Genomic DNA, 27,776 nt, shown 5'->3' with positions numbered 1-27,776 from the left:
GAAAACATTTTTTTAAGTATTCACAGCCTTTGCTTAATACTTTGTTGATCCACCTTTGGCAGCAAATACAGCCTCAAGTCTTTTTGAATATGATCCCACAAGTTTAGCACACCTATCTTTAGGCAGTTTTGCCCATTCTTCTTTGCAATAAGTCTCAAGCTCAATCAGGTTGGATGGGGGAGACGTTTGTGCACAGCCATTTTCAGATCTCTCCAGAGATGTTCAATTGGATTCAAGTCTGGACTCTGGCTGGGCCACTCCAGGACATTCACGGAGTGGTTCTGAAGCCAATCTTTTGAGATCTTGGCTGTGTGCTTTGGGTCGTTGTCCTTGTGAAAAATGAACCTTCGCCCCAGCCTGAGGTCAAGAGCGCTCTGGAGCAGGTTTTCATACAGGATATCTCTATATATTGCTGCATTCATTTTTCCTTCTATCCTGACTATTCCGCCAGTTCCTGCTGCTAAAAAAACATCCCCGCAGCATGATGCTGCCACCACCATGCTTCACTGTAGGGTTGGTATTGGCCTGGTGATGAGCGGTGCCTGGTTTCCTCCAAACATGGCGCCTGGCATTCACACCAAAGAGTTCAATCTTTGTCTCATCAGACCAGAGAATTTTGTTTCTCATGGTCCGAGAGTCATTCAGGTGCTTTTTGGCAAATTCCAGACGGGCTTCTATCTTCCTTTTACTAAGGAGTGGCTTTCGTCTGGCCACTTTACCATACAGGCCTGATTGGTGGATTGCTGCAGAGATGGTTGTCCTTCTGGAAGGCTCTCCTCTCTCCACAGAGGAACGCTGGAGCTCTGACAGAGTGACCATCGGGTTCTTGGTCACCTCCCAAACTAAGGCCCTTCTTCCCCGATCGCTCAGTTTAGAAGGCCGGCCAGCTCTAGGAAGAGTCCTGGTGGTTCCAAATGTCTTCCATTTACGAATAATGGAGGCCACTGTGCTCATTGGGACCTTCAAAGCAGCAGAAATTTTTCTGTATCCTTCCCCAGATTTGTGCCTCAAGACAATCCTGTTTCGCAGATCTACAGACATTTATTTTGACTTCATGCTTGGGGCAGATCAGGTCAGATCATTTTGCAGAGCCACAAATATGCATGCACCAATACACATTTCATTGTGCCCTGTTTAGGTGTAGCATGCACTTGTCCTCTTTGGCGCGACCCGTTGAGAACGATGACGCCGTAGGAATTGAAGGCAGCTGCCGTTTATCACAAGGAAAGCAGAAATACAAAGGCAGCGAAGCCACCAAAGAGCAGTGTCGGCGTAATTTTTAAGCAGCCTTTTTGAGAAACATAGTAACAATTTAAAGCATTTACAAGCACTTCAACCAAAATTTAAGCAGTTTTAAATCCTTGAAAACACAGATTTTAAGTACCAATACGAACACTGCTAAATTCAAACAACACTTTTTGATACTTAAAATATATTTCTCTAAATTTTGTCAGTTTAAGATCGAAAGCCAAAACTTCATACATTGACAGCCATAATTCTAATATGAAGATTAATTATAAAAAATATATATACCGTATTTTCCGCACTATAGGGCGCACCCCCAAAAAATAGTTTTTGGTCCTATATCTTCCATAAAAAAGGCGCATCGGATTATAAGGCGCTACAATGGGAACGTCGACAAAACAGTCGGATAGTTCAGTCAAACTTATTACCCCCTTAACATTCCGAAAGCTTGCAAAGAAGCAAATACATGTCGTAGACACGTGCGGATGTGGTGTCCGTACGATGTCACTCAAATGCATCGTTCCAAATATCATTCGGAAGGTTAAAGTCTTGGGATTCAAGAAATGCCAACCATTCCTTAGTTTCTATTTTCTTTTTCGCTCACAACTTTACTGTGCATATGACAATAAACACTTGGAATTGAGTTTAATTTAAAAAAAGACCCATCACAGAAACATCGCTATCAGTCTGAAACAAGATACTGGGAAAATATATAGCCGGAGTAGCTCACCAAAGTCGTTGTGTTCAATAATAATGTGCAACCATGGTCCTCTTGTATCCGTGAGTGTAGTAAATCCAGGAGAGTAAAATATTTACAAATACAGTACAGAATAGTAAAATACTGTTTTCTCTATGCCGTCAACCCAACGTGCTATTCACATTCATCTTTTTCGGCCAATTGCAGGCTTTGTTTTGCCCCTTTAGCCTATGCGAGCCTGTAAATGATAAAAAGGATCCGCCCCGTTTACCTCCGAATAACTTTAGCCAATAGTGATCGATTCAAATGATGATTGACACATTGGTTGGCCAATGAAACGCCGGTATATAAATCCCAGCATACACCGCGGACTACTTCGCGTTCGGGGGAAAATCTAGTCGGCGGCTGCTTTGCATTAGTTGCAAGATTTTGCGACTTAATATTGATCCACATATAAGGCGCACTGTATTATAAGGCGCATAGTCAGCTTTTGAAAAAAATTAAGACTTTTAGGTGCGCCTTATAGTGTGGAAAATACTGTATATATATTAAACGTACTGAATTGTACTCGACAAAATAAAAAGGAAGGTCCGGTTTCTGGGGTTTGGACTCTACACGTATTGCTAGGACCTTAATTTGGCCTTTTGGCTCTGTCCACTTCACGTATCGGCCCGGTATTGCAGTACCTCCGGGAACGGTGCATTTGCAATGATCGCAGCAAGGCTATAGGGCTAGGACCTTAGCTTAGCCTTTTGGCTGAGAGTAAGTGTCCCGGCTCCTAGGCTTTGTAGCGTATTAAGAACTGACCGATAACGGATAATGGATAATGAATAACGAAGATAGATCAATAACCCTTAAAAAACCCCAAAACCCCCCCTACACGTTGGTGTTTCTGTGACTCACACAAAGACCGATTACGATGTCCTGGGATATACACATATTGAGTAGGCATCAGAAATGAAATTCTCCCAAAAGGAAACTGCCTCTGTTATCGCCTTTTTTGTCTTACGCTGACTTCGTATTTTTTGGATGAACATTTTTTAGGACGGGCGCCGGAGCCTTATTCAAACCTCTGTTAAGCTCACCAAAGTTAGGCCAGATGAAGCATGACGTGTTTCAGCAGACAGCATGGCACTTCAAAACTTTTATGCCCAGGCAGAATTTTGTTGGTTTTGGTACACCGGCCACCGTAATTACCAAGGCGGTGAAAATACAATCAAAAGTTGATAAGCAAGTCATGCAATCATTCAAATGTGTTCTTCAAATGCAAGGGCTTCGGTGCAGTAGAATAGCTTGACCAGGCTGAGATTTACGATAATAAAATAAAACATGACATCTCCCACAAAAGTAATGCAACTACTGCTGTCACGCCGAATTAAAAACTTTCAACTTAGGCCAGTCTCCTAGCGCTACCTTGTAAGTATGTTGTACTGTGCCCCGACGGATCACCACCTTATCGTGGTGGGGCACTTTGTGCGTCTCAATGACCCCTAGAGCTATGTCGGCGGGAGTCTCGTACTCCTGGCAGGGTTACCCAAGCCGAACAGGTCGAAGGGTAGAGTCCAGACTAAGAGTGATCCCAAAAGCTGGTGGCGGCACGCTTTGAGGCGGTTTCCCACAGACCTGGATTCCGGCAGCCGCCTGCAGTTGTGGGAAGATGCCGGTCGTCTAGGGTCTCCCTTGCCACTGGATCCATCTTCTCTACAATCAAGATAGTGGCGTTGGGGAAAGCGCACCCCTTACGCCACTTTAAAAACCATCATTGCGCAGGTATCTTCTTTTACCTGAGTCCCCGACCACAAAAGTCTGGCGGCGATGGAGTAACCAGTGACGGGAGCAGGTTTGAATGAGCTGGAAGCTCTTAGCTGGACCTCTGCACGTCAGCGGCACAGGGCAAGGGTCGTTAGCAGCTGGGATTGAGTGGCAGCTGTTTCCGGCAGACCCCTGTGCGTCTGAGCAGCACTATTTAGTGGCCGCACTGCTCACCCCAATTGGGGAAAGGCCTAGAAAAGGTGGCCTAAAGATTGCCCACTCAGCACAGTACCCGGACAGGAAACCGCGCCTGTCGGGACATTCCACTATGCGGTCGAAAAACAATAGCATTTAGAATTGCAGCATGGAACATAAGGACACTCCTGGATACCAGTCTGGACAGACCACAGCGCAGAACAGCACTCATTGCCAACGAGCTGAAGCGATATAATGTGGATGTGGCAGCGCTCAGCGAGACCAGACTCCTTGAGGAAGGCTCACTCAATGAAGAGGGGGAGGGTTATACATTCTTTTGGAAGGGATACCCCATGGGCGGACACCATCTTCACGGAGTTGGTTTTGCAATTAAGAACACTCTACTGCTGAAGCTCACAGAGTCACCAGTGGGTGTCAGTGAAAGACTAATGACTCTTCGCATCCCACTTGCAAAATGCAGACATGTCACATTAGTTAGTGCCTATGCACCAACACTACCATCGAATGATGAAGAGAAGGATCGCTTCTACCAGGCACTCGATGACATCCTCAGTCACATCCCGAGGAATGACAAAATCATGCTGCTTGGTGATTTCAATGCAAGAGTCGGAAAGAACTTGCAAAACTGGGATGGTGTGATTGGTGCCCATGGCATTGGAAAAGTTAATTCCAATGGCATGAGACTTCTTAGTCTGTGTGCGGAACATAACCTTACCATCACAAACACCATCTTCCAACAAAAGAATAAATATAAGGCATCCTGGATGCATCCCAGGTCCAAACACTGGCATCTGATTGACTACGCGATCGTGAGGAGGGCTGACCTGAAGGACGTGCTCATTACAAGAGCTATGCGTGGGGCAGACTGTTGGACCGACCACCGCATGATTCTGACAAAGGTCAGAATGCATGTCCGGCCCCTAGCACGTCATGGTGGTTCAAAGAGGAAGACACTCAACTGTGCCAAACTCTCCAGTAGCGACACCCTTGACAACTTCCGTTGCTCTCTAGCTGAGAGGCTGGCAAACATTGAGCAGCTGGTCATGTCAGAGGCTGGGATGGATGAGAAGTGGACCTATATATCTACCACCCTCTTTGACACTGCAGCCCAAACCGTTGGTTTTAAAACTAAAAAACACCAGGACTGGTTTGACCAGAATGCCGGAGAGATCTCAACCCTCCTGGACAGAATGCACAAGGCACACAGAGCCACCCTGAACAACCCACAATCTCAATTCCATAAAAAGCTATGGCAAGCCCTTCGTTCCGAGGCCAAGAGAACTCTCAGAAAACTGCAAAATGAGTGGTGGATCTCAAAAGCCAATGAAATCCAGTCTCACGCTGATAGAAGCGATATGCACAGTTTCTATGATGCAGTAAAAACCATCTATGGCCCCAGACACTGCTCACTGGCACCTGTTAGATCTGCTGATGGAACATCTCTAATCAAGGATCAGGCTATGATAGTGGAGCGGTGGGCTGAGCATTTCAACACCCTGCTCAACCAGCCCACCCCAGTGGACCCAACTGTCCTTTCAGAGCTCCCTGAACATCCTACATTGCCAGACCTCGACCTCCCGCCAACTTTCAATGAAATCCTGCATGCAGTCAAAACCCTGAAAAACAATAAATCCCCTGGACCTGACAACATCCCAGCTGAACTTCTCAAGGTAGGAGGCTACCTCTGTACACGGACACTGTTTCAATATATTTCAGAGGTGTGGAGACGAGAGTGTGTCCCGCAACTGTGGAAAGATGCGAACATTGTGACCATCTTTAAGAATAAAGGAGATAAATCCATCTGCTCCAACAGTAGGGGTATCTCTTTGTTGGCCACTGCTGGAAAGGTCCTTGCCAAGGTCATGCTCCGCAGACTCATCTCCAAAATATCGGAACGCGTCATCCCAGAGTCACAGTGTTGTTTTCGAAAGGACAGGGGAACAGTCGACATGATCTTTGTGACACGTCAGCTCCAAGAGAAATGCCGGGAGCAGCACAAGGACTTGTTCATCGCCTTTGTCGATCTTTCAAAGGCATTTGACACAGTGAACAGGGACCTACTGTGGCAAGTCCTGAAGAGATTTGGGTGTCCACCCAAGTTTCTCACCATTCTTGCACAGTTCCATTCAGGGATGACGGCCAGAGTGGTAGTTGGAAGACACAGCTCAGAGCCCTTTGGCGTCGAAACTGGAGTGAGGCAAGGCTGTGTGCTGGCTCCAGTTCTCTTCAACATCTTCCTCGTCTGTGTTACAACACTGCTACGTAGAAGGATGGAGGAGCAGGCTGGAGTTACCATCAACTTCAGGGCTGATGGTAACCTGTTTAACATCAGGAGGCTACAGGCAACTACCAAACTGACTTCAGAGACCATCATTGAGCTACAGTATGCTGATGACTGTGCCCTGGTTGCCCATACACCGGAGGCTCTGCAAAACATTCTCTCGGCAGCTGTAACTGCATACACCAGAATGGGACTGACGATCAACACCCAGAAGACAGAGGTACTCTGTCAGTCCAGTGCTGACCTCTTACCAAACCCAATAACCCTCACAGCAGCAGGGCAACACCTGCTCATGGTGCCCACCTTCAAATATCTGGGGAGCATAGTGTCTGACACCTGCTCATTGGATGATGAGATCCAGAGCCGCCTCAAGCAAGCATCAGCATCTTTCGGTCGACTAAGGATAAGGGTCTTTCAAAACAACAACCTTAGACTCCACACCAAAATGCTGGTCTACAGAGCTGTATGTATCACGACATTACTGTATGGATGTGAGGCATGGACTATCTACAGCCGCCATCTGAAGAGCCTCGAGACCTTCCATGTAAGATGTCTTCAGAAGATCCTTGGCATCACATGGAGGGACAGAGTGCCGCACACAGAGGTGTTGGAGAGGGCAGGCAGCTGCAGCATGGAATCCATTATGGCCCAACGCCAACTTAGGTGGCTGGGGCATGTTGTTCGAATGCCCAGCCACAGACTGCCACGCCGTATCCTCTATGGTCAGTTACATCTAGGCCAACGCAGTGCTGGTGGGCAGAAGAAGCGGTTCAAAGACCAAATGAAGAACATCCTGAAGAGATGTCGGATAAACCCCTCCTCACTGGAGGAACTTGCTTCCTGCCGAGACCTCTGGCGCTCCCACTGCTCACATGGAGTGGATTACATGGAGGAACAGCGCATGCAACACCGTGCAGCAAAGCGTGCAAAGAGACATGCTCGCCAGGCCACCCCTGCTCCCCCCAGCACCCCCTTCACATGCTCTGTCTGTAACCGCATCTGTGGATCCAGGATCGGACTCTTCAAACATCAGCAGACTCACAATTAAAAGAAGATGGTCATCATCGTATCGATGGACAACCCCAAGCAAGCCAAGCATGTTGTACTATTTATCCTGACATTCTTTTTAAGTTATTTTTCTTTCTTTATTACATGTTCATACTGGAGAGCTATGTCTAATCTCGTAAACCATGTTCTCTCATTGTTATCAATAAACAAAATTCTAATTCTAAATCTCAAAAATATAGGTGAATGCACATACAGTATTTACCTTAGCTAATAGCTTTAGTTTTGGAGTTAAAAAAAAAGGATTTTCTACTTGGTAGATGTTTATGAATTTATTGAATGCATTAACGGTACATTTAATACACAATATTTGAAAATAGAACACTCAAAAGCATTAACAAAATAATCTAGGACACAGCAAAAGAAAAAGTATTAAATACCGTATTTATTGGACTATAAATTATAGTCTTATATGATAAAACTCAACACCAAAAATATACATGTCATCTTGAAAGGCAAGTAAGGTACTAATGTTACATGATTGACATGCCTGGTTATGTCAATTAACGAGTTATTCAAATAGCATAAAAAACACTGTTACCATTACCAAACTATCAGGCCAGGCTGTACTTGCCCAAGACACACCACAGGAAATGGTGTCCTTACAACCCTATTGGGTTAAGGGAACAATCAGCCCACTGACCCACTCACCAATATAGTAACATAATTCGGTTTGGAATCCAATAAGTATAATAATTGAAACCATTTTAAATGTATTTTAATAAATAATCGATTAACCTCTTAACGTTCCTCTGGCTGGCCACTAGAATTTTAATTAACAAAGACGTGTCTGTGCGACGTTAACCGTCACTGAAATACATTATGCCTAATGCTTAACCACTTGGGATCAAAATACACTTATCAGAGAAACAACACGATCAGTCTGAAACAAGATAGCCAAAAACTAAGAAGCAGGCGTAACCTACCATTACGTCCCTTGACTATCTTCAAATTCTTTAAATGTCCGCGAAAATAGCTTTGACACATCTAGGACAATCCCAAAAATCCAGACGTGGAAAATTTTTACGGTCCACAGTCTGCCTAAGCCTGTTTAGGCCTGTTTGATGAAACTGATATCGCCTCCAATGGGTGCAAATATCTTCAGCCAGTAGTAACCAAATTGAATAATGATTGACATATTGGTTATCCAATGAGGGTGTATTCAAATCAGAGCCGAAATTACAATTACATATCTTTCACAATGGCTACAGAAAATGGCCAAAGTAAAGTACAACTTTGCAAAAGTTTTAGTGTAATGGAGTGGTTGTCTCCAAATGGCCACATTTGGAAACGCCAAAAGCTGCCTTTAGAAAAATGTGTAAAATACTTAGTAGTTTTTCAGATTGTGATCAAATTTTGACAAGGTACCAGGTAAAGCTTCAAGCTATTAATTTGCCTGTTTTTTGAAGTAAGATGCCCATGCTACACTCATCTGCAGGCACTTAATTGTTAAAAAAAAACAAACAAAAAAAACAAAACAAAACAAAAAAAAACCTTCTATTTCTGTGTGTTCCAACTCAGATTACTCAATGTTCGTAGTACTTGCAGTTGTTATTTCTGTTTGGGACAAAACTTCAGAGTATTACCTTTCAAAAGAGACCAAAAACCGTCCATATTCTCTAAACGGTTCAGATTTGCATATTACCCTATTTTTATTACAGTGTGTATTTTTCGTAACATTATTTAAATGCTGTTTATTAACACGTTATATTGGGTATTTTTGTATTTTATATATTTTATTTTACTATAGGATACTGCTGAAAGTGTGAATTTCCCTTTGAGGCAAATTGTACAGGAACTATTAAGGGGTTACATTTGAGTAAATCAAATCAAGAAAAAAATAATTAAATAATTAAATTAAATAAAATGTATGTTAATTGAAATCAACAATCGGAGTTTAGACCTGATACTCAGCCCTAGTTGTCACACACCACCAATGGAACATGTACTGTAGCATTTCAGCTAATGGCTGATTCACCATGTTTGTTTTGAACTTTGCGAGTTTTACGAGTTTTGTTGAATTGAATTGTCTTTTTGGCAATTGACATCAACGTTGTGAACCATTGTATGCAACACGACTAGAAATTGCACTCCAGGGTAAACATGTAGTAAAGACTTTAAAAAGAAAATAAATGTTACGGGTGTAAAAGCCGCACCTGTACCAGGATGCCTTGAATGGCATCAGAATTCTTGACTGCCTGACATTTTTAGAACTTTAATATTACCCTAAAAAAAGCAACATCCCTGCTTTTGAAACAAAGAGAAGCGGAGTTAGAATGGCAGTCAATTTTGTAAAGATTGAGGAAAGATGTTCTGGCCTCTGCAAGTAGGACACTGGAACACGTGAAACCAAAAACGAGCACATTTATCCCCCCACAAAAAAATAATAATGGGTGTCTTAAAAGCAATGTGTGGAAGTGTTTCCAGTACTAATACGTAGAGCGCATATAGGAGGAAACGTTCCTCTAAACGTTTGCGGTGGGGGTATTATTTTCCGTCACACAAGACTTGTTCCGACTTACCCGGATTTTGACTCGAGCGGCCTCCACCCCTCCTGGCTGCCCTGCGATCGACACCTGTTGATAATAATACAAAGCAGCAGATTACAAATGAGGCTGAATCAAGCAGAGGCTTAGCTCATGTCACGTAGGCAGACTTTATTTCATGTTCAACGCCCATGAAAAAGGCAAATTGTTTCCATTTAAGACTTGCCAGTATTGCTTCAAATGTAATAGCTTCTCTTTTGTTCTATTTTTAACATCAGTAATTGCATCTGAAAATGCATCCACATCGCCTTCAAACAAGCACCAAATCTCTTGTCTGCACATAAACTCACAGTGCATGTTTTAAGCCCTTCTTCTCACTGCTTCACATTATGGAGCGGAATTAAGAAGCCACCGATCTTAGGGGTAAGACTGGCCTAAAATAATCCAGCCCGACCCAGGCCCACAGGTGCAAAGCCCGACCGAGCTGGAAGAACTTGATTTGCAAAACAGGGCCTATATATATAAAAAACATACAATTTTCTCACATTCTGTATGTTTTTAAAATTTTGGGTATCCCTATAAGGCTGTCATTTTGATGGGTTTAAATTTGGCAATAAACCACAACAGCAGTATGTCTTGAAGAATCTAGCGTGACACTTTAATGGGGGAGAGAGGCAAAGAGACAAAGAAGAACAATGAAGGGTTACCTAATAGACATATTTATTTTTTAAAAAGACAGCAAGAGAAGCCCGGCCCCACATGAACGTAGTGATTGACATTTTCTGTTCGACCCAAGCCAAAATTCAGGTCGGGTCAGGCTTGGGTTTAAGCTCTTACCTCTGACACGGCTGCATGTACTATACTGCATATGTTTTTCAGTTAGTTAGTTATACTGTACTCTCCGAAGCTTAAGAAAAAGTAAAAAAAGCTAAGGAGGCTGCTAAATGGAGTGTCTCGCGTGAGAAGGAAGCTCTTTGCCCACTATGCTCCTTATTTTACTTCATCAAAAGGTGAGTGTGGAGGACGTCGTGAGACCACTCCAAAATATATGCGAAAAGAACCATCTCTTCTCCTGTTTGCTAACACGCCACTTTGAGCCTTATCAGAAAAAGGTGAAATCCCTAACCAGAGCCGAGTGCAGCCGGAACACCTGACATGAACATCGCACGCGCCAATATCTTAGAGAAAAAAAAGTAAAGAAATGTGGTGTTGCAGGATTGCGCCTTCTCTTTAAAAATGTTTCATCCTGTGCAAATTTTTAAGAATGTAAAAATATGCACCTTATAATTAATTGAGTTACATCTGTGATATTTTTTTCAGGCCAAATTATCAGTTGTACTTAGGTTTTATTTAACGTAAATAAGAGGGTTAATTATCTTAAAAGAATTATTTAGTGCCCCCTACTGATAAAAGAAATTGATTCGTTAAAAAATTGAAAATTTAGAAAATAAACCAAAATACACAGACTGTCATACAACCATGCCTTTAGTTTGAGTACTCGTACGTTAAGAAGTTTATATTTATATTACAGAACATGGACCTGACCTAGAGGAATCTTGCTGCTACGGGTACCTGAACACAAACACAAACCTGGATCTGCAATTGGAAATATATAGATTTTTCACAAATTCTGCTGCCTTTCAAACACTTTCTATTCCCATCATTTTAAAACGATTAAACAAAACTGGCGGACTGACAGAGCAAAATACATTTCATGGTCACGGTATTGCCCAAACCGCCTAGGTGATGATAAGCTATGTTTATTAAGAAGCGGTGTGTTGCAATCAGCGGTAGGAGTCTAGGTCATTACAATTTGCGGTCGCTCACATCTAATCTGCGCACTTAACGGCCGTCGGCAGCAGTCTGGCTCGTCTGCTCTTCATCTAGTCTGCGGGCCTTGCCGGCAAAATCAAAACGCGGTTATTTGAGTTCGAGGACGGCATTCGCTAACCTTGGGGCATCAACGTTCATTGAAAAGATGCATTTTTTTTTAAGAAAGAAAAACAATGTTGCCGTTTATAAACGGATAGAGTAAAGAATGGATTTTAGGTCAATGACCAAGCAACAAAACACATCATTATGTGGGTAGGAAAAAGCGCTTTACTTGCAGTTTTGTGATGACTATCAAGTCCAAACACAATCACCGCAGCAATGTTGTGGTTTAGAAGATGAAAAGATAAATATTTGCAGCAAGGATATGTCTCATGCGTGGGTCCAAGTACGAACCTGGTTACTTTTCTCCGCTTGGTTGTTCCGGTTGGAGTCGGGGAAGTGGATGTGGCATCCAGTTTCCTCCATCACGCGCTTGATGTTGTTGCCACCTTTTCCAATCACGTGCGAGTGCTCCGTGTGCGACACGTCCATTTTCAACGTAACCCTGTTACTCTGGGCACATACAAGAGGATGTTAATTTTCAGCATATTTTGAATCAGCAGATTTGTCCAGAGCAGCCAAATGTAAAAAAAATCATTATTTCAGAATTGATCATTTTTGGATTCTGAACATTTTTGTAGTTGCATTTAAGGGTGCCTTTTTAGGTATAAAGTGGTTCTTGGGGAAAAAAAACGCACATTAAACCTGCTGTTACAGCAGGTGTCCAGTAGATAGCCCAAATGCACCATAAATTACCAAAGAACGATTAACAAAATCAATTAAAAAAATGAGCATTGCTTGATTATTTTTTTGGTTTGATCTTCCTAATTTTCATGGAAAATTTTACTAAAAACTGGCTTAGTATATATACAATGGGTAATCTGTAATAATCGATAGTACTGTTTGTTGAATATTCTGAGAAAACACCTGATATGTCAGGAACCAGAAGAGGATCAGGACCCAATCGTGTGATGTTCTCACACAAGCCTTTATTATACGGGAAATGCGGAGGCATGCACGTTAGGCATCCGGTCTGGCATTGAAAGACGGGAAGCCAGAGACCGACGAGATCGATAACGAATCAGGATAACAAAAATAAACAGGAGACACTAGACGGGAACAAAAACTGGAAAAACTAACAAAAAGGACAAAATCAGACGTAAACAAAACTGGAACCCGAAATTAAACAGGACAAAAATAAACGGTAATACCGGACTTGAATACCAACAGCAAAAGAGGACTGAGTCAGAACCCACGTCTTGTGGGGCAGAAGTTCTTTTGACGGGCTGACAACCGAAGCAAGAGAGCGCTGAGCTTTATCTAGATCGAAAGTCAATCTCTCAACAAACTGCAGCTGGCGCCAAACGGGCGGGGCCAATTGTCCGCCATGGCAACCGTGGGACACACGGGCCCAGCCATTTGGGCGCCATGGCAACCGTGACATGATATACAGGGGTTTAAACAGATTTTTTTCGTTATATGCGACCAGACTTTCAAACAAAATTACATAGCTTGAATTTAGATTTGGTGCTTGAATATTTAATGATTCTCTTTTTTACGTTTTAAAGTAAAAAATGTCACCCTTGACTGAAAAACGGTTAACCGTTTTCCGATTACACTATTTGATATTCCTTGTAGAATGTTGAAAAACACAAAGGCATATTTAATAAATTGGCTTTTACCGAGCATAATTTATTTTCTAACATTTTAAATATGGATATGACAGTGTGAGTGGTAAAAAAAAAAAAAACCTGTTCGTAAGCACAGTGACCAAGACCGAAGTGTCATGATTACCCAAGTGGAGTCACCTGGGGTAATCATGTGGCGTGCTGGAATGTGCTTCCTGATTGGTCAATGCTCCCCTTTTAAACGCGTTACGCGGAGAACTCCTTGTCGGAGGATTCACATCTGTACCCCGTATGACGCTCCCGATTACCTGTGCCTTGTTTACCTGATTCTGCCTGCCTGCCTCTGATCCGACCTGCTTCCGTCCCAAACTACGATCTTCTCTTCAGTCCCGGTAAACTCAACCTGCTTCCGTCCACGCTACGATTGGCTACGTCGTCCGAAGTTGTCTTCACGACGTTGCTGCTGAGTTCGACGGTCATCGTGTTTCCCGCTAACCCTTACTCTTTCCCCAAATAAAAGACTTGTAACGAACGCTCTGGGGTCCCCTGCTCTGTTCTGGTAATTCCCGTGACAGAATCCTCCGACCAGAATGGACCCCGCGTTCGTACATTTGCCCCCTGACCACTATCAAAGCCTGAATCAGCAGCGCAATTCCCCTTCAGAATGCGCAGTTCGGCAAGTCCTTTCCGACATGGCGAAATTGGCTGAGGCACCTCCGGCCGTATGACTGCGCAATGACTCCCATGCCTGCCTGTTCGACTCCCATGCCTGCCTGTTCGACTCCCATGCCTGCCTGTTCGACTCCCATGCCTGCCTGCTCGACTCCCATGCCTGCCTGGAGTCTGCCTGTACTGATTTTGTCCCGTCTTTCCTCTCCTGTCTTGTCTGTTCCCTTTCCGCTCCCCGGAGTCCGACTCTTCTGAATCTGACCCCCCTGAGTCCGGACTCTTCTGAATCTGACCCCCCCCTAAGTCTGGACTCTTCTGAATCTGACCCCCCCCTGAGTCTGGACTCTGCTGAATCTGACCCCCCCCTAAGTCTGGACTCTGCTGAATCTGACCCCCCCTGAGTCTGGACTCTTCTGAATCTGACCCCCCTGAGTCTGGACTCTTCTGAATCCGACCCCCCTGAGTCTGGACTCTTCTGAATCCGACCCCCCTGAGTCTGGACTCTTCTGATTCTGCCTGTCCTGTCTGATTCTGCCTGTCCTGATCTGCCTGTTTCCCTGTGACGTGTCTTGGGTTAAATTTTTTTTTTATTTTCCTGGGGAACTTCTGGAGCCGTTCCTTGAGGGGGGGGTTCTGTCATGATTACCCAAGTGGAGTCACCTGGGGTAATCATGTGGCGTGCTGGAATGTGCTTCCTGATTGGTCAATGCTCCCCTTTTAAACGCGTTACGCGGAGAACTCCTTGTCGGAGGATTCACATCTGTACCCCGTATGACGCTCCCGATTACCTGTGCCTTGTTTACCTGATTCTGCCTGCCTGCCTCTGATCCGACCTGCTTCCGTCCCAAACTACGATCTTCTCTTCAGTCCCGGTAAACTCAACCTGCTTCCGTCCACGCTACGATTGGCTACGTCGTCCGAAGTTGTCTTCACGACGTTGCTGCTGAGTTCGACGGTCATCGTGTTTCCCGCTAACCCTTACTCTTTCCCCAAATAAAAGACTTGTAACGAACGCTCTGGGGTCCCCTGCTCTGTTCTGGTAATTCCCGTGACACGAAGTGCACTTTTTTTTTAATTTATAGTATCTTAATTTTGATGTGAAACTTTAATTTGCCATTCTCTTGAAAACATATTAAAATAATTATGGGTATTTATCAACTATCAAAAGAGTTGAAACAATATTGCAGACTTTTGCCATAAGAATACTATAATACTAAATATAATTTTACATATTATTTTGTCGTAAAAACATGTTGTGTTAGAGCATTTATTATACATTTTGATACACCTGGCAGCAAAAATGCAGAGAGGGTGTGAGACAAGGAATAAGATGTCAGGTGAGAAAAAGATGCAAGCTGAGCTAAAATATATAAATTTGTTTTGTCTTTGTGTGTGATTATGTAGAATCTGATAGTGTTATGAGAAATTACAAACTTTACATAGCATAATCAACTTCATACTAAGCCATACATTGTTTTTTATTATCTTTTCTCAAGAAAATGTGGTGTGACTGTGTTAAGGTGAATCTGATAAACATATATAAACATGAACAAAGATAGGATGTGATTCCATTTTAATGTAATTATGCTTAACATCATTAATATTCAGTCATAATCATTTGTTTTAGACCGTCTGTTTTTCTCAATTGTTCATTGTAACCTTGAATTTGGATGAAGACCGTGAACTAACTAAAAACGTCAATCCATTAATCTATTAATTTTTTTGTGGCCTTGATACTTTCCTTGTTTATCTAGCAGTTCAGCTCAATTAATGAAGCAAAATATCAGTATCAAGTACCTCAGACTGTGAGCGGTCACTCTCAGTGTGATGCAAAACTAACACACAACAACATCCCGGGTTTCTATTCGAGGTCGATTGTCCGATCAAATGGACCGGACAGGGCTGGCCGATGAAGTGACGCCTGAGCAAAGTAAAAAGACTGTTGGTCGTTCAAAGAGTACAGATAATTGACTTCCCCAAGGGGGTGCCACAGCTCAATCAGCCGGGTGATGCGATTGTGCTGCTACCATAGTGATAAAACTTCTCCACGTTTAGAAAAAAAATCAAACTTATCCGATAATGTGCAAACTACTTAGAGGCATTTGCAGGTGCTGTAATGGGTACCCGTTCCTTCTTTAGTTCAAGGACACTGATAAACCAGCTCCCTGTGAAGTTTGCATTGCAATGCAACAGAAGATGGAAGATGACTGATTTGATGACCGGCTGGCTTGTTCTTAGCGATGAGGCGACTTTCCATGTAGATGGGAAAGTTAACAAGCAGAACACTTGCATATTGGGCATTGAGAACCCACATGAACTGTTTTGTCTTATTTCGAAGAAGGCTGTCTACGGACCATTCTTCTTTGAAAAATTAACAGTCAATGGAGGGACGCACCTCAACACGCAGAAAAACTAGTTAAATTGAGTGATAGAAAATCTGGTGATTTCATTTCGCAACCTGATGGGGTGCCACCACACTGGAACCTCAGGGTTAGACAGTTTCTGAACACAACACTGCCAGACAGTTGGATTGGACGGTCTAGGGAGACTGATCATGGTCTCATGTCCTGGCCACCAAGGTCTCAGACCATGCGATTAATTTTGTGATGATTAGTCAAAGGATTGGTCTATGTATCCCCTGTTCCAAGCAACATGGATGAGCTAAAGGCACAAACAACAGGAGATGTTGCAACCATTGACAATGCAATGCTCAGGCATGTTTGACAATAACTTGACTATTGGCTTGATATGATTTGAGTGACCAATATTGGTCACATTGAAGACGTTTAAGCATATCATGTAAAATTTGAGATTAAAAGCTCTCTGGACATATCAGATGTGTTTTTGTATTGTATATGTTTGAGATAGTAATTGACAAAATGGGCCCAAGACTTTTGGAACAGCCTGCATATTATTTTTTGAGGGAAATAAAAAAGAGACTTACCTTTGTATCGAGCACCGACATAATTTTTTCTTTGGCGTCCCTCACATGTTCCCTTTTGCCGCACACCTTGATATGTGGATCTGCAGAAAAGAGAAGAAGGGTGAGTCGGGTCATATAGTGGCAATGTAAACACAACACGGCCGCCAGTCGGCAAATTACAGCTGGCTGGATACTCCTGACGGTAATTGCAGCTTTTGATAAGAGGGCGCTCGCTTTTCGAGACTGCTAGGGACGGCAGCGGCGTTCAAAAAATTTGGGTGATGACAGCGGGAGAGGGTGTGACGGGTTTTCTTCCACTATTCTGGAATTGCGCTCAGACGATGTGTCGGTCAGTCAAAAATGCTTAAATTGAAACAAAAGCAAAAGACAGTTGATCCTTTTTTCAAATGTTTGAAAATGTTTCCCATATATTATAAATATCACAATAGATTTTTTTTTTTCAGTCTGTCTGGACGATTAGGATATTAATTGATTTCCACTGCTAAACCCAACCAAACTCACATTTTTAAAATATGTTTTAGTAATTAAAAATACACCCTAAATACACCATAAAAGGATAACTAATAACTAGTTTAACAAAAACCGAATTTACATTCCCGTTCAGATTGTGTAAAATAAATTCACATTTCTCGACATAGAAGCAATTTAAAAAATTCACGTTTTGATAATAGTTCACGGACAGCACGGCGGTGCAGTGGTTAGCGCGTGTGCGGCACAGTTCTAAGGTCTTGGGAACCTCCTGTGTGGGTTCAAATCCAGCTACCGGACTTTCTGTGCGGAATTTGTATGTTCTCCCCGTGCTTGCGTGGGTTTCCTCTGGGCACTCCGGTTTCCTCCCACATTCCAAAGACATGCATTTCAGGTGGATTGGCCGGTCCAAATTGTCCCTAGTTGTGAATGAGCGAGTTGTCTGTCCCTGTGTGCCCTGCGATTGGCTGGCAACCAGTTCAGGGTGTCCCCTGCCCACTGCCCGATGATTGCTGGGATGGGCTCCAGCACCCCCGCGACCCTACTGAGGATAAGCGGTGCAGCTAATGAGATGAGATAATAGTTCACGTATTTTTCCTTATTATTCAAATTGAATTGAATTGAATGAATGGAGTATTTTTTTCTTTTTACCAACAGGAAGCACTCAATAGGACACATAATTTCTTTATGATCAGCACCAGTTTTGACTGCTAGTACCAATAAAACAGTTATTTTCTCAGTTTTAAGGATGGATCAAATTTCTAATTGTTGATTTTTAAAAATTATTTTTGGATCCAATTACGGCAATTTGTTGCTCTGCCCCATCCTGAAGTAGAATGTGACTAAAATAAGAACCATAATATCTTTTTAGGTTCCCCCCCACAATTCCTAATATTTGTATAGAGTTAAAACAAGAAACATGTAACAAAAGAAAATATGTATCCACAATCTGACCGCATATTCGTACACATATTCTTACACATGTACACAAAAAGTTTATTGCACAATGCAAGAGGACCAATCATAAAGTGAGGACCACTTCTTATCCTTTACAGTTTACACACTCCCAGAACACTTTCAGCTCAGACAACAGTACAAAGTGATGGCAGCTAATGCTTACATCTGTGCAGCTTCACTTTTGGGGGCCCTGTCGAATCAAACATCGACACACACACTTACGGTGACACACAATTGTGCACTACACACATTGTAGGAAGTCCATTAAGACCCCTTTCCAGGAATCCCCTCCTCTTCCTTCAAATACACACAATCTCAGATTTACAGTACGGCCTTCAGAGAGAACTCACTGAATCCCAATTTATTGTTACAACGTCGCCCCACATTCTGTAGACCTCTCTGGCATATGTTTACACTTTTCGGGTGGGGAAAGAAAATTCTGGGAGAGACAAAAAAATCTGTGATGACGACAGAATTCCGAAGCGTATGGAAACAATGGAGTCAGAACAGAACACGCACACTCAAACAGTCCAACTGCCTTTCACATTCCTGCGTCACAAATTTTGAAGTTATCTCCTGCAATACACACTTGGAACGTTAGAGGGCGTATTTATAGTGTCCCTATTCTAACCTGCTGAGCACATCTGGCAAACATTAGCGAGCCTGCAGTTGTGATGTAGAACACCCCCGCATTTTTGAAGCAAAGTGTGGCGTAGGCTTTTTTGGGGGGGCTTAAAAATGTGCACCTAACGGCTGCATTTGGCACACGCAACAGCTACAAAAACAAACACAAATAAGAGCATTCGCTCGTGCAGCAGACGGTGAGAGCTTTCAATCATACAAAAAAAGAATCTTGTGAGCTTTGCGTCAACTTGAAACATAAAAAATGATCCTTTCTAAGAACACATGTAGAGATGGTATTCAGAAAAAAAACTGTATGTGTTTGATTTTTTTTAAACACCATTTGGTACTCTCTTAAAATTGATGATTCTTGCGAAAATTGTCTTCCATCGAATAACTACATAGTAAAACAATAAATAAGAACTTAACATAACTTATTGTATTTTCCACACTTAGGGCGTACAGAATTATAAGGCGCACTCCCAAAAATAGCCTTTTGTCATACATTTTCCATGTAAATGACGCACTGGACTATTGGGCACATTCGAAATGAAACAACAGTAAGAGATACGTAACTATCTGTGTTGACTGTTGCGGTATATATTAGTGCAATATTTGATCAGTCGCAAAATGTCACTGAGCAAAATCAACATTGCATAACAACGGGAATCAAACTTGTGTCGCAGTGGTGACAACGCTGAAACCTAACCACTAGGAATAAGATTACATAAAAATAGCATTAGGTTTTATATCAATATAACGCTATTTTTACTCACAATGCCAAAAACAAATGTTAGATAATAGAAAATACAGAAATTTTGTCCTGAAAGATGTGTATCACTGGTGGTCTAGTGATTAAGTGTCAGTATCCCCTCTGCCGCGACCCAGGTTCGAATCTGGTTGCATACAATGGTTTGTGATTATGGCAAACAATGTTATTTGATTGATCAAAGGTTTCACAAATATGGTACTATACCATAAAACCTTGTTTAGTAACAAACACATATAAATACTGTAAGCATCCACTGTATTTGGTGGTACTGTATATAAGGCGCACTAGGTTGTAAGGCACACTTTCTAATTTCTGGCGAATTAAGTGTTTTTATGTGCATCTTAAAGTTCAGATTTGTCATTTTGGGTAATTTCAGTTATAACTCAAGAACAAAATCTAACAAAATGGGCCAAGTGAACTTTGAAAAATGTAATGATGATAAACCCCGACAAAAGTTGCAGATCTCCAACTAGCACCGAGTAATCTGATATCTGATATGCTGAATTAACTTTTCACCCATACATCCATCCATTATTTTCCGCTTATCGGGGGTCGTGGTAGAAAGAGTCTCTGCAGGGGAAGGCCAAACCTTTTAGCTCATCTGACAAGATCCCGAGGCGTTTCCAGGTTAGCCAAAAAACGTATTATCTCTCGCACGTCTTGGGCGGTCCCAGGGGTGTCCTTTTACATTCACAACCCAGAGTTTTCACCCCAAGTGAGGGTAGATATGAAGATTGACAGAAAAAATGAGAGCTTCGCCTTTCTGCTGAGCTTCTTCACCACGATGGTCAGGTACAAAGGGCTTAGGAGGTGCTGATGTTCATCATCACCGCTTCACACTCAACAGACAATCACTCCAGTCTGAGGTGAAGATCACGCTGAGGCTCCCAAACCTGACCCGTTCCATGTCATGGGTGCACCTAGAAATTCAGTCTATGAAGAGTCTGAACGGAATCTGTGACAATTGGCAGCCTCCGTAGAGTCCAACTCCCAATAAAAATGAATCTGACCTACTGCCGGGGATTCGGACCAAACTCTGGGATTGTTCATACAGGGACTGAACAGCCCAGATAAGAATGTCGGGGACTTTAAACTCCCAAAGCACACCACACAGAACCAGAAGGAACCAGGTAAGCTTACATTTTGATAAGTCCCAAGCTTGCTCAGAGAAAAAGTGACAAATGGCTGCAGCTTGCATGCCAACTTCAAAAAGTTTCCAGATCTGCCAGTCCAAAGTTACGGGAAACACGTCACGCTGGATTTGAATTGGAAGAGTAAAAATAACAAACGGCTGTGCGATTCACGTCACCAATGAATCAGCCACTGGTGAGATTTTAGAACATCTATAAGAACATACAGAGTCATTTCATACAAAGAAAATAACACATATTTCATGAATTATTTCCACAATATTCAAACAGATTTAATAGCAGAATTCTGTGCATCTATTAATGTGTGGTTTTGTTTTTAGATTGTGCAACTTCCAGGTGACGTGTCTTTAAAAGGTTCCACAGGGGACCTGCAAGCAGTAAATGATGAAATTTCCATTTGAGCGGCTTTTATGAAACTGCAAGCTTTGGGTAAACATGTGACGTTACCTTGATTTCAATTGTTAACGAGCTGAAGGAGGACATTAACGGCTCGTAACTGCAGGTTTTGCATTCAAATTCAAATGTTTGTTTTTATTTTTTGTCAAGAAAGCTTAAGACACTTTACTGCAACACACATTAAACGGTGCATCACTGCATTAATATGAAGATTGCAATAGAAAAAAACATTAACAGCCTGTTTCATTTTTTTATGTTTTTTCAAATTTTAAGGAGGTAACAGTGATTTTACTGAAATCTTTTTATTTCACTGATGGTTGTTTTGCCTCATAGGGCATCACTAACTTTTTATATTGCCCTCAAGACCTTCCTGCTAAATCGTGCAGTCTGTCCCCTTTTCAGATGCTTTCTTCGAGATTGATGCCTTCCCCAGGCTGTGGACACCACCTGAAGACTTCAAGCTCGAGCGGGAAGACCAATAAAGGAAACACGGACAGCTGAAGTCGACACTTACACAATGCTCCAACGGTTTCATAATGATCCATGCTCAAAAAAGTAAAATTACAGATGAAAACTGCCATTGCAGATTCCTTGTCAATTAAGTTTGTTATAATAAAACATCATTAAACTGTGGAAATTTGGAGGCCTGCCTCACTGAGATAAAAGAGTGGAAGTCACTCAATTTCCTGCGTCTTAACTCTGAAAAGACTGAAATGTTAGTTATTGGCCCATCTAAGTCCCGTGACTTATTCTCTAAAACCGCTGTGAACATCGACAATTGCCACATCACACGGAGCGACTCACTTAAAAATTTAGGTGTCATTTTTGACCCCGATCTGTCCTTTCAAACACATGTGAAGAAAATTACTAGAACCGCTTTCTTCCATCTCCGTAACATTGCTAAAATTCGTCCTATACTTTCTCAGTCGGATGCGGAAATCATAATTCACGCGTTTGTTACCTCCCGTCTCGATTACTGTAATGCACTACTTTCCCGTCTTCCGATGACCAGACTCAAGAGTCTTCAGCTGGTACAAAATGCTGCAGCGAGGCTTTTAACTAGGACAAAAAAGTAAGATCACATCACCCCAATTTTGGCTAACCTGCATTGGCTCCCTGTTAGCCTAAGATGCGATTTTAAGGTTCTCCTATTACGATACAAAATCATACATGAACTTTCCCCCTCATATCTTTCAGATCTGATTTCCCCCTACGTCCCGGCCCGAAGCCTCCGTTCCGAGAGCGCCGGTCTCCTGGTGATCCCAAGAGCTAAGAAGTGTTCCGCTGGCTCGAGAGCGTTCTCCATCCGGGCACCGGTGTTGTGGAATGCTCTTCCCCCTGAGATCCGATCTGAAACCTCAGTGGAAATGTTTAAATCTAAGCTTAAAACTCACTTCTACTCTATAGCATACGAATAACCTAAACTTCTTATATGTAATAACTTGTGAAGCCCTTTGAGACTATTTGTGATTAAAGGCTATACAAATAAAAATGACTTGACTTGACATATAAAATGATGACATTCTTCAGGAGAACACTCAACTCATCAACCAAAGATTAAAACCTTGACAGTTAACCACAGGGAGCATATAGTCCAGGTGACGACGTAGAGTAATTTGCACAAGACAATTGATGTAATTTCTGTCAGATATATTCTATTCTGAGTGTGGAGGAAGTTACATAATGCCACTGGATTGCACATCCGTCTTGAAGGCTGGCATTGACAATTCTCTTGTGTACAATAACGTAGGTGTGGCTGCAACTCCACATCGAATCGTGCCAAGTAAAGGCAATCTTATTTAATAAATAACAGAACTCTGGAACAACTGACCAATCAACAAAGAGGTTTTAGTTATGTTGAGCCCACCTGACCTAAACGACATCCATTGATCCATCCATCAGTTTAGAAACACTGCCATTAAAAAAATATATTGATAATAATGTTATTCAGTATAGCTGCGCAGATAACATTTAATAAACCTCAAGTAGTTCAAATTTCATTCTTGTATTTCATTCCACTAGTTATTTTAAGCTACTAGTTCAGGGGGTGGCCAACCCAGTCCTCAAGAGCTGCATGCCCTGCATGCTTTTGGGGCTTTTCTGCTCCAAAACAGGTCATTCCAATCACCATGATCATTATTGAAATCCTGCACAGCTTGCTAACAAGCTGATCATTTGTATTACCTGAGTTGCAGAAGAAAAACCTCCAAAACGTGCGGCTCACAAGGACCAGGTTTTTCAATGACTGTACTAGGTAGTCACAACTAGCCTTTTTCTATTTCTCCGAATACACTAATAATCTTAGCTACTAGATTTGAGTTATTTCCTACAGCATGAGTAGCTTCTATTCTATTTACTGCTCTCAGTGACGTGCAGTCAGGTGAGGCAGATGAGGCTGTGGCTCGCCTGTCATCATGAAACAATTAGAATTATATTAAATGCTTATATTTATTCAGTGTCGAGGTTGTTTCTTATTTATTTCCCAAATTTAGGATTTTTTTTTTTAAATGGATGAAATTTTACGTAATATTATGAATATGATTAATACAATTAGTGTGTAATATATTACTGTGCCGAACGTCTGCAGATTAAGAGTGAGGCATGCAATCTCTTGCCTCATGGCAGGGGAAGAGTGATACCAAGGATTCTGATTTGGCACACACCTTAGCCCCAAAGAAAAGACTTAGAGAAAGTGTTAGCAATCTAACAGAAACTCAAGTCGTCCAGTATTTCTTATACTAATTGCATGGATTTTTTTTTTTAGATTTGAGGATTACCTATCTATCGATTCTTTTATTAAATAGGAACCGTGCATTTACATAATTTGTAAGTTAAGGTAAGACAATAAATCATGTTTGTCTATGCTACTATTAATACATTACTTTCTTGCCAATCAAAAGATTTCTAAATCTGACTGTGCCAGACCCAGACCGGTCCTCACTGTGCGTCAATGACTGTTCTATGTTTCTTGAAAAAAACTAAAGTGAAAATTGCCAAGAGAGTCAAGGGGACAGGACCAAGAAAAGCTGTGGCTTTTTCCCGTCAGCCCTTTTTTTCTTTTTGTTTTCTGGCTGAACAGAGGGGGGAAAAAATAAAAAGTCACTACGTTAGTTTATATTTAATAACAGCAAGGCTAGCTTCTGGCATTTTTTAACATCCAGCTAACCCGAGCTAGCAGAGCTTCTTCTAATTGTTCTCTACTTTTTCTTAACTAGCTGATAAAGCATAAAGACCCAATTTGCTGATCTTAAAACAATCGGAATTAAGTATGGGTGACTGTTGTCACTCACACTTTCAGATTTTTCTCAACTTCAATTTTCCCTTAAAGATTTGTTTTGTATTTAACATACATGAATCCCTCTTTTTCCCTCATTTCTGACGCTACTGTATTCCCAGAGACTGGTCGGTGCTTACAACCACGTGCGCTAATTAATGCACTGTTTGTGAGGAAACGCCAAGTGAGGATTTTAGTAAGCAGTTATTGCTGTAGTACACATTTTGGAGTGTCTCAAATATGTGGATCAGAACATAGTGTTCTTCTGTTGATGACCATAGATCATTCAGCAAGGTATTTAGTGCAGTGGGGCAAAAGAGTAAAACTACACATCAACATCACGGTACTTTAATTTGGCAAATTAAACCAAAGACAATTAAGAATGATGTTTCAGGATAAAATTGCACAGTGTTTATATTATAAGATTATATTGTTTCAGTAAAATCTCTGACAGTGTTAATTAGGTTTTTAATGTTGGATAACTTATTTTCACTCCTTTTATGGCCCTTTGTATGCAGCAAAGGTTGTTTTGAAAATAAAAATGTTCTAAGTTCTGCTTTTGTAACAGGTGGTTGTCTGAAATTTAAGAATAAAGAAATAAACTAATACACACTCAAGTGGCACACAAGATGAGAAAAGCTTTCAGGAAGGTTCTCACCTTTTTTGGATTTTGCTCCGATTTTGAGCTTGGACGGCCAGGCGATCTGCGTTTGGGTTTCATCCATAATCTGCAATAAAAGTAAATGAACATTAACAAATTTTAGATAGCTGGTGCATTCGGATCAAAGATTTTTGTTAGCTAGTACTTTTGGCCATATGAGCAAAAAATGTTGCCCTAAAACACAGAGCAAAATCAAGTTTAGGGTAAAAAAATGCGGCCTGTGAGATAAATTTATTTCCTATAGTAATATACAACGAGAATCATGTATTGTTCTTTGGTTAAAATATGTTTGTACTTTACTGCATTTAAAACCAATCAAATTTTAAAGTTTATTGACATAGCCATAAAAAAAAAAATCTGATCACATTAGAATAATTTGATAGGTTTTCAGAACGTTCAATTAGGTTAACTAGACTATGAGCAATGATCAACATTGGAGCAGTCCGACCCCCGTCTTGTAGCCATTCATTTTCAGCCCACTATCTGATTGACTTTAACATATGTACTATGGAAGAAAAACACTTATGGTTTTTGTTTTGTTTTCCCTAAAAACCTTTAATGTATTTGATTGGGGTATGGACAGCAAATCAAAAAAAATAAAACAAAATTGGCAAGAGATTTGACGTTTACATGCCAATAATATCCCACTTACTCAGAAGGATAGCTGATTATTTTTCCAAATAGAACGAAAATGAATGAAATTGATTGACAACGTTGTAGCTCAAGAAGATGAAAAAGTCAATGTCATGAGGGGTTGCACACAAATCAGATTTGAAACACATACCGGTCAGTTAGTTATATTGGTTTTGTTCAGATCAGCAAAAAATCCCAACTGTCATGAGTGCAAAGAAAAAAATAAATAAAAATAAACTTAGGCTGGTCGACATGTGAAAGCGGCAGGGCCAATCTGCATGAGAGGCTTCTGTCAGGTTTAATGGTCGTAAGCAGAAGAACAAGGTTAAGAAAGCTAAGTTAACAAACTCCCAGCCTACCCCCTGTTCATCTCTGGAACCGCAAGGAATCTCACAAGAATGTAGCAAATGAGGAAAAAACACTAGACTTGACTGTTAAAACAAAGCTAATACATTATCTATCTTTGTTTTCATACTTTTAGATGTATTCAGGGTGAAAAAGGCAAGAATTTCTCCAAGGTGCTCCCCTGTCTGACACCGGAGTACTGTTTAACATTATTTTTTATTCCTCAGTGGGATGTGAATATAAGAAACGAGCATTGGAATCAAAAATACAGCCTTGTCAAGATCTGCTGATAGGATTAGAAATAATTGTATTATAATAATAGTACAATTCCATAGCATTTTGTCAGAAAAAGGAAATGAACCCCAAAAAAACGAAATGTCTGAAGTGTCCCAAGACGTATTAATAACACATAAAAAGCAGTCAGTAATCTTTATTCAACTTTGAGATTTTCTTGTTATTCCTAATTATATCATAATGTATTTGTCAGTGTATATATTAGCTCGAATTGGAAAGATTTTCGTATTTGTTCTATTATTTAAAAGTAGGAAGTTGAATAACTGGTTGTGAAAAGTAAATCTTGTGTATTATAATCTGAACCATCCATAAGTAAAACAGAAAGCTGCAACATTTTTTTTAAATGTTATTCCATAATACGTACATTGCGCAATGATATGTTAATATCCAGCTGTCTACAAAGATTATAAGGGGTGCAACAAACAATATATGAATACACAACTTGTAAAATATTAAAGTAAATAGCAGATTTTTTAATAAGTAATCATTTGGAGACAATTAGCATTAAAAAGTCAAACTATTTTTAGGTCAAAATCAACGACTTTGATGACCAATATAAAAAAAATTGTCCACAATGTAAAAATAATCTTATTTTTGCAAAATTAATTATTTTGTTTTACCATCCTGGAATTTAATTTAACCAGTTTCAAGCTTTGTCGACACACAAATTGACAAAATAACAGAGTATAACAATAATCATTTGTTGCAGCCCGAAAGACAATGCAACATTTTTAAAGTCTCAAAAGAATATATTCGTGCTACCAAGTATTACAGATTACTGTTTGGAGCAGGAGTCTCTAATGCAGTGCCCATGGGCACTAGGGTGCCCCTTAAGGACAGCTAAGGATCGTCTCCGGTTCCCTGACTTGCTTCCAATCCTTTGGGTCATTTGGTTCGGTCCACATAAAAAGAAAATAAGTTCCATTATTTTTTGCCTTTTTTTTAATTGACAGCGCTCCAGTCTCAATGAATGATAACCTGGCGTTTGAAGTGCTACATTTAATAAAACAGTCAAAATGGTTCGTACCGAAGGGCACAGTTGCCTGTCGAGCGGTGAAACTGTCACATAGGAAACTAGGATTTCTGCCCGGGGAAGATACAGTGAGGAATCAATCAAACTGAATGTTTGTGATTACAGCAAATCAGCATGGAGAGAAGTTAATGGTCATGCTACAATGATTATGCTTGACAGTAGACACATCTTCAATAGACAAGTAATTAAACTATTTGTCATAAAAACTTTTGACAATGGAGCAAAGATCCATTGTTGCATTTCAAGGATGCATGAAATCCCTACAGTGAGAGGACAAGCAGTGAACAGACACCACATATCACAAACACACTTTTGG

The 27,776-nt window shown here is 41.2% G+C and overlaps 1 protein-coding gene across 1 annotated transcript in view; it reads right to left on the bottom strand.

The window, feature by feature from the left end:
* Positions 1-27,776, bottom strand: part of bicc1 (BicC family RNA binding protein 1) — a 111,370-nt gene that overhangs the window by 43,212 nt on the left and 40,382 nt on the right. Inside the window, exons 3-6 of the mRNA XM_088351530.1 lie at positions 25,153-25,222; positions 16,856-16,935; positions 11,969-12,127; positions 9,779-9,832 (exon numbers count right to left, since the gene is read on the bottom strand). Of these exons, the coding sequence (XP_088207656.1) occupies positions 9,779-9,832; positions 11,969-12,127; positions 16,856-16,935; positions 25,153-25,222 (363 nt within the window). The remainder of the gene's footprint in view (positions 1-9,778; positions 9,833-11,968; positions 12,128-16,855; positions 16,936-25,152; positions 25,223-27,776) is intronic.

The sequence above is a fragment of the Urocampus carinirostris genome, chromosome 13, assembly GCF_059441175.1.
Source record: "Urocampus carinirostris isolate Australia breed hairy pipefish chromosome 13, RoL_Ucar_1.0, whole genome shotgun sequence".
NCBI classification, from domain to species: Eukaryota; Metazoa; Chordata; class Actinopteri; order Syngnathiformes; family Syngnathidae; genus Urocampus; species Urocampus carinirostris.
This window is presented reverse-complemented; position numbering and strand designations above follow the sequence as displayed.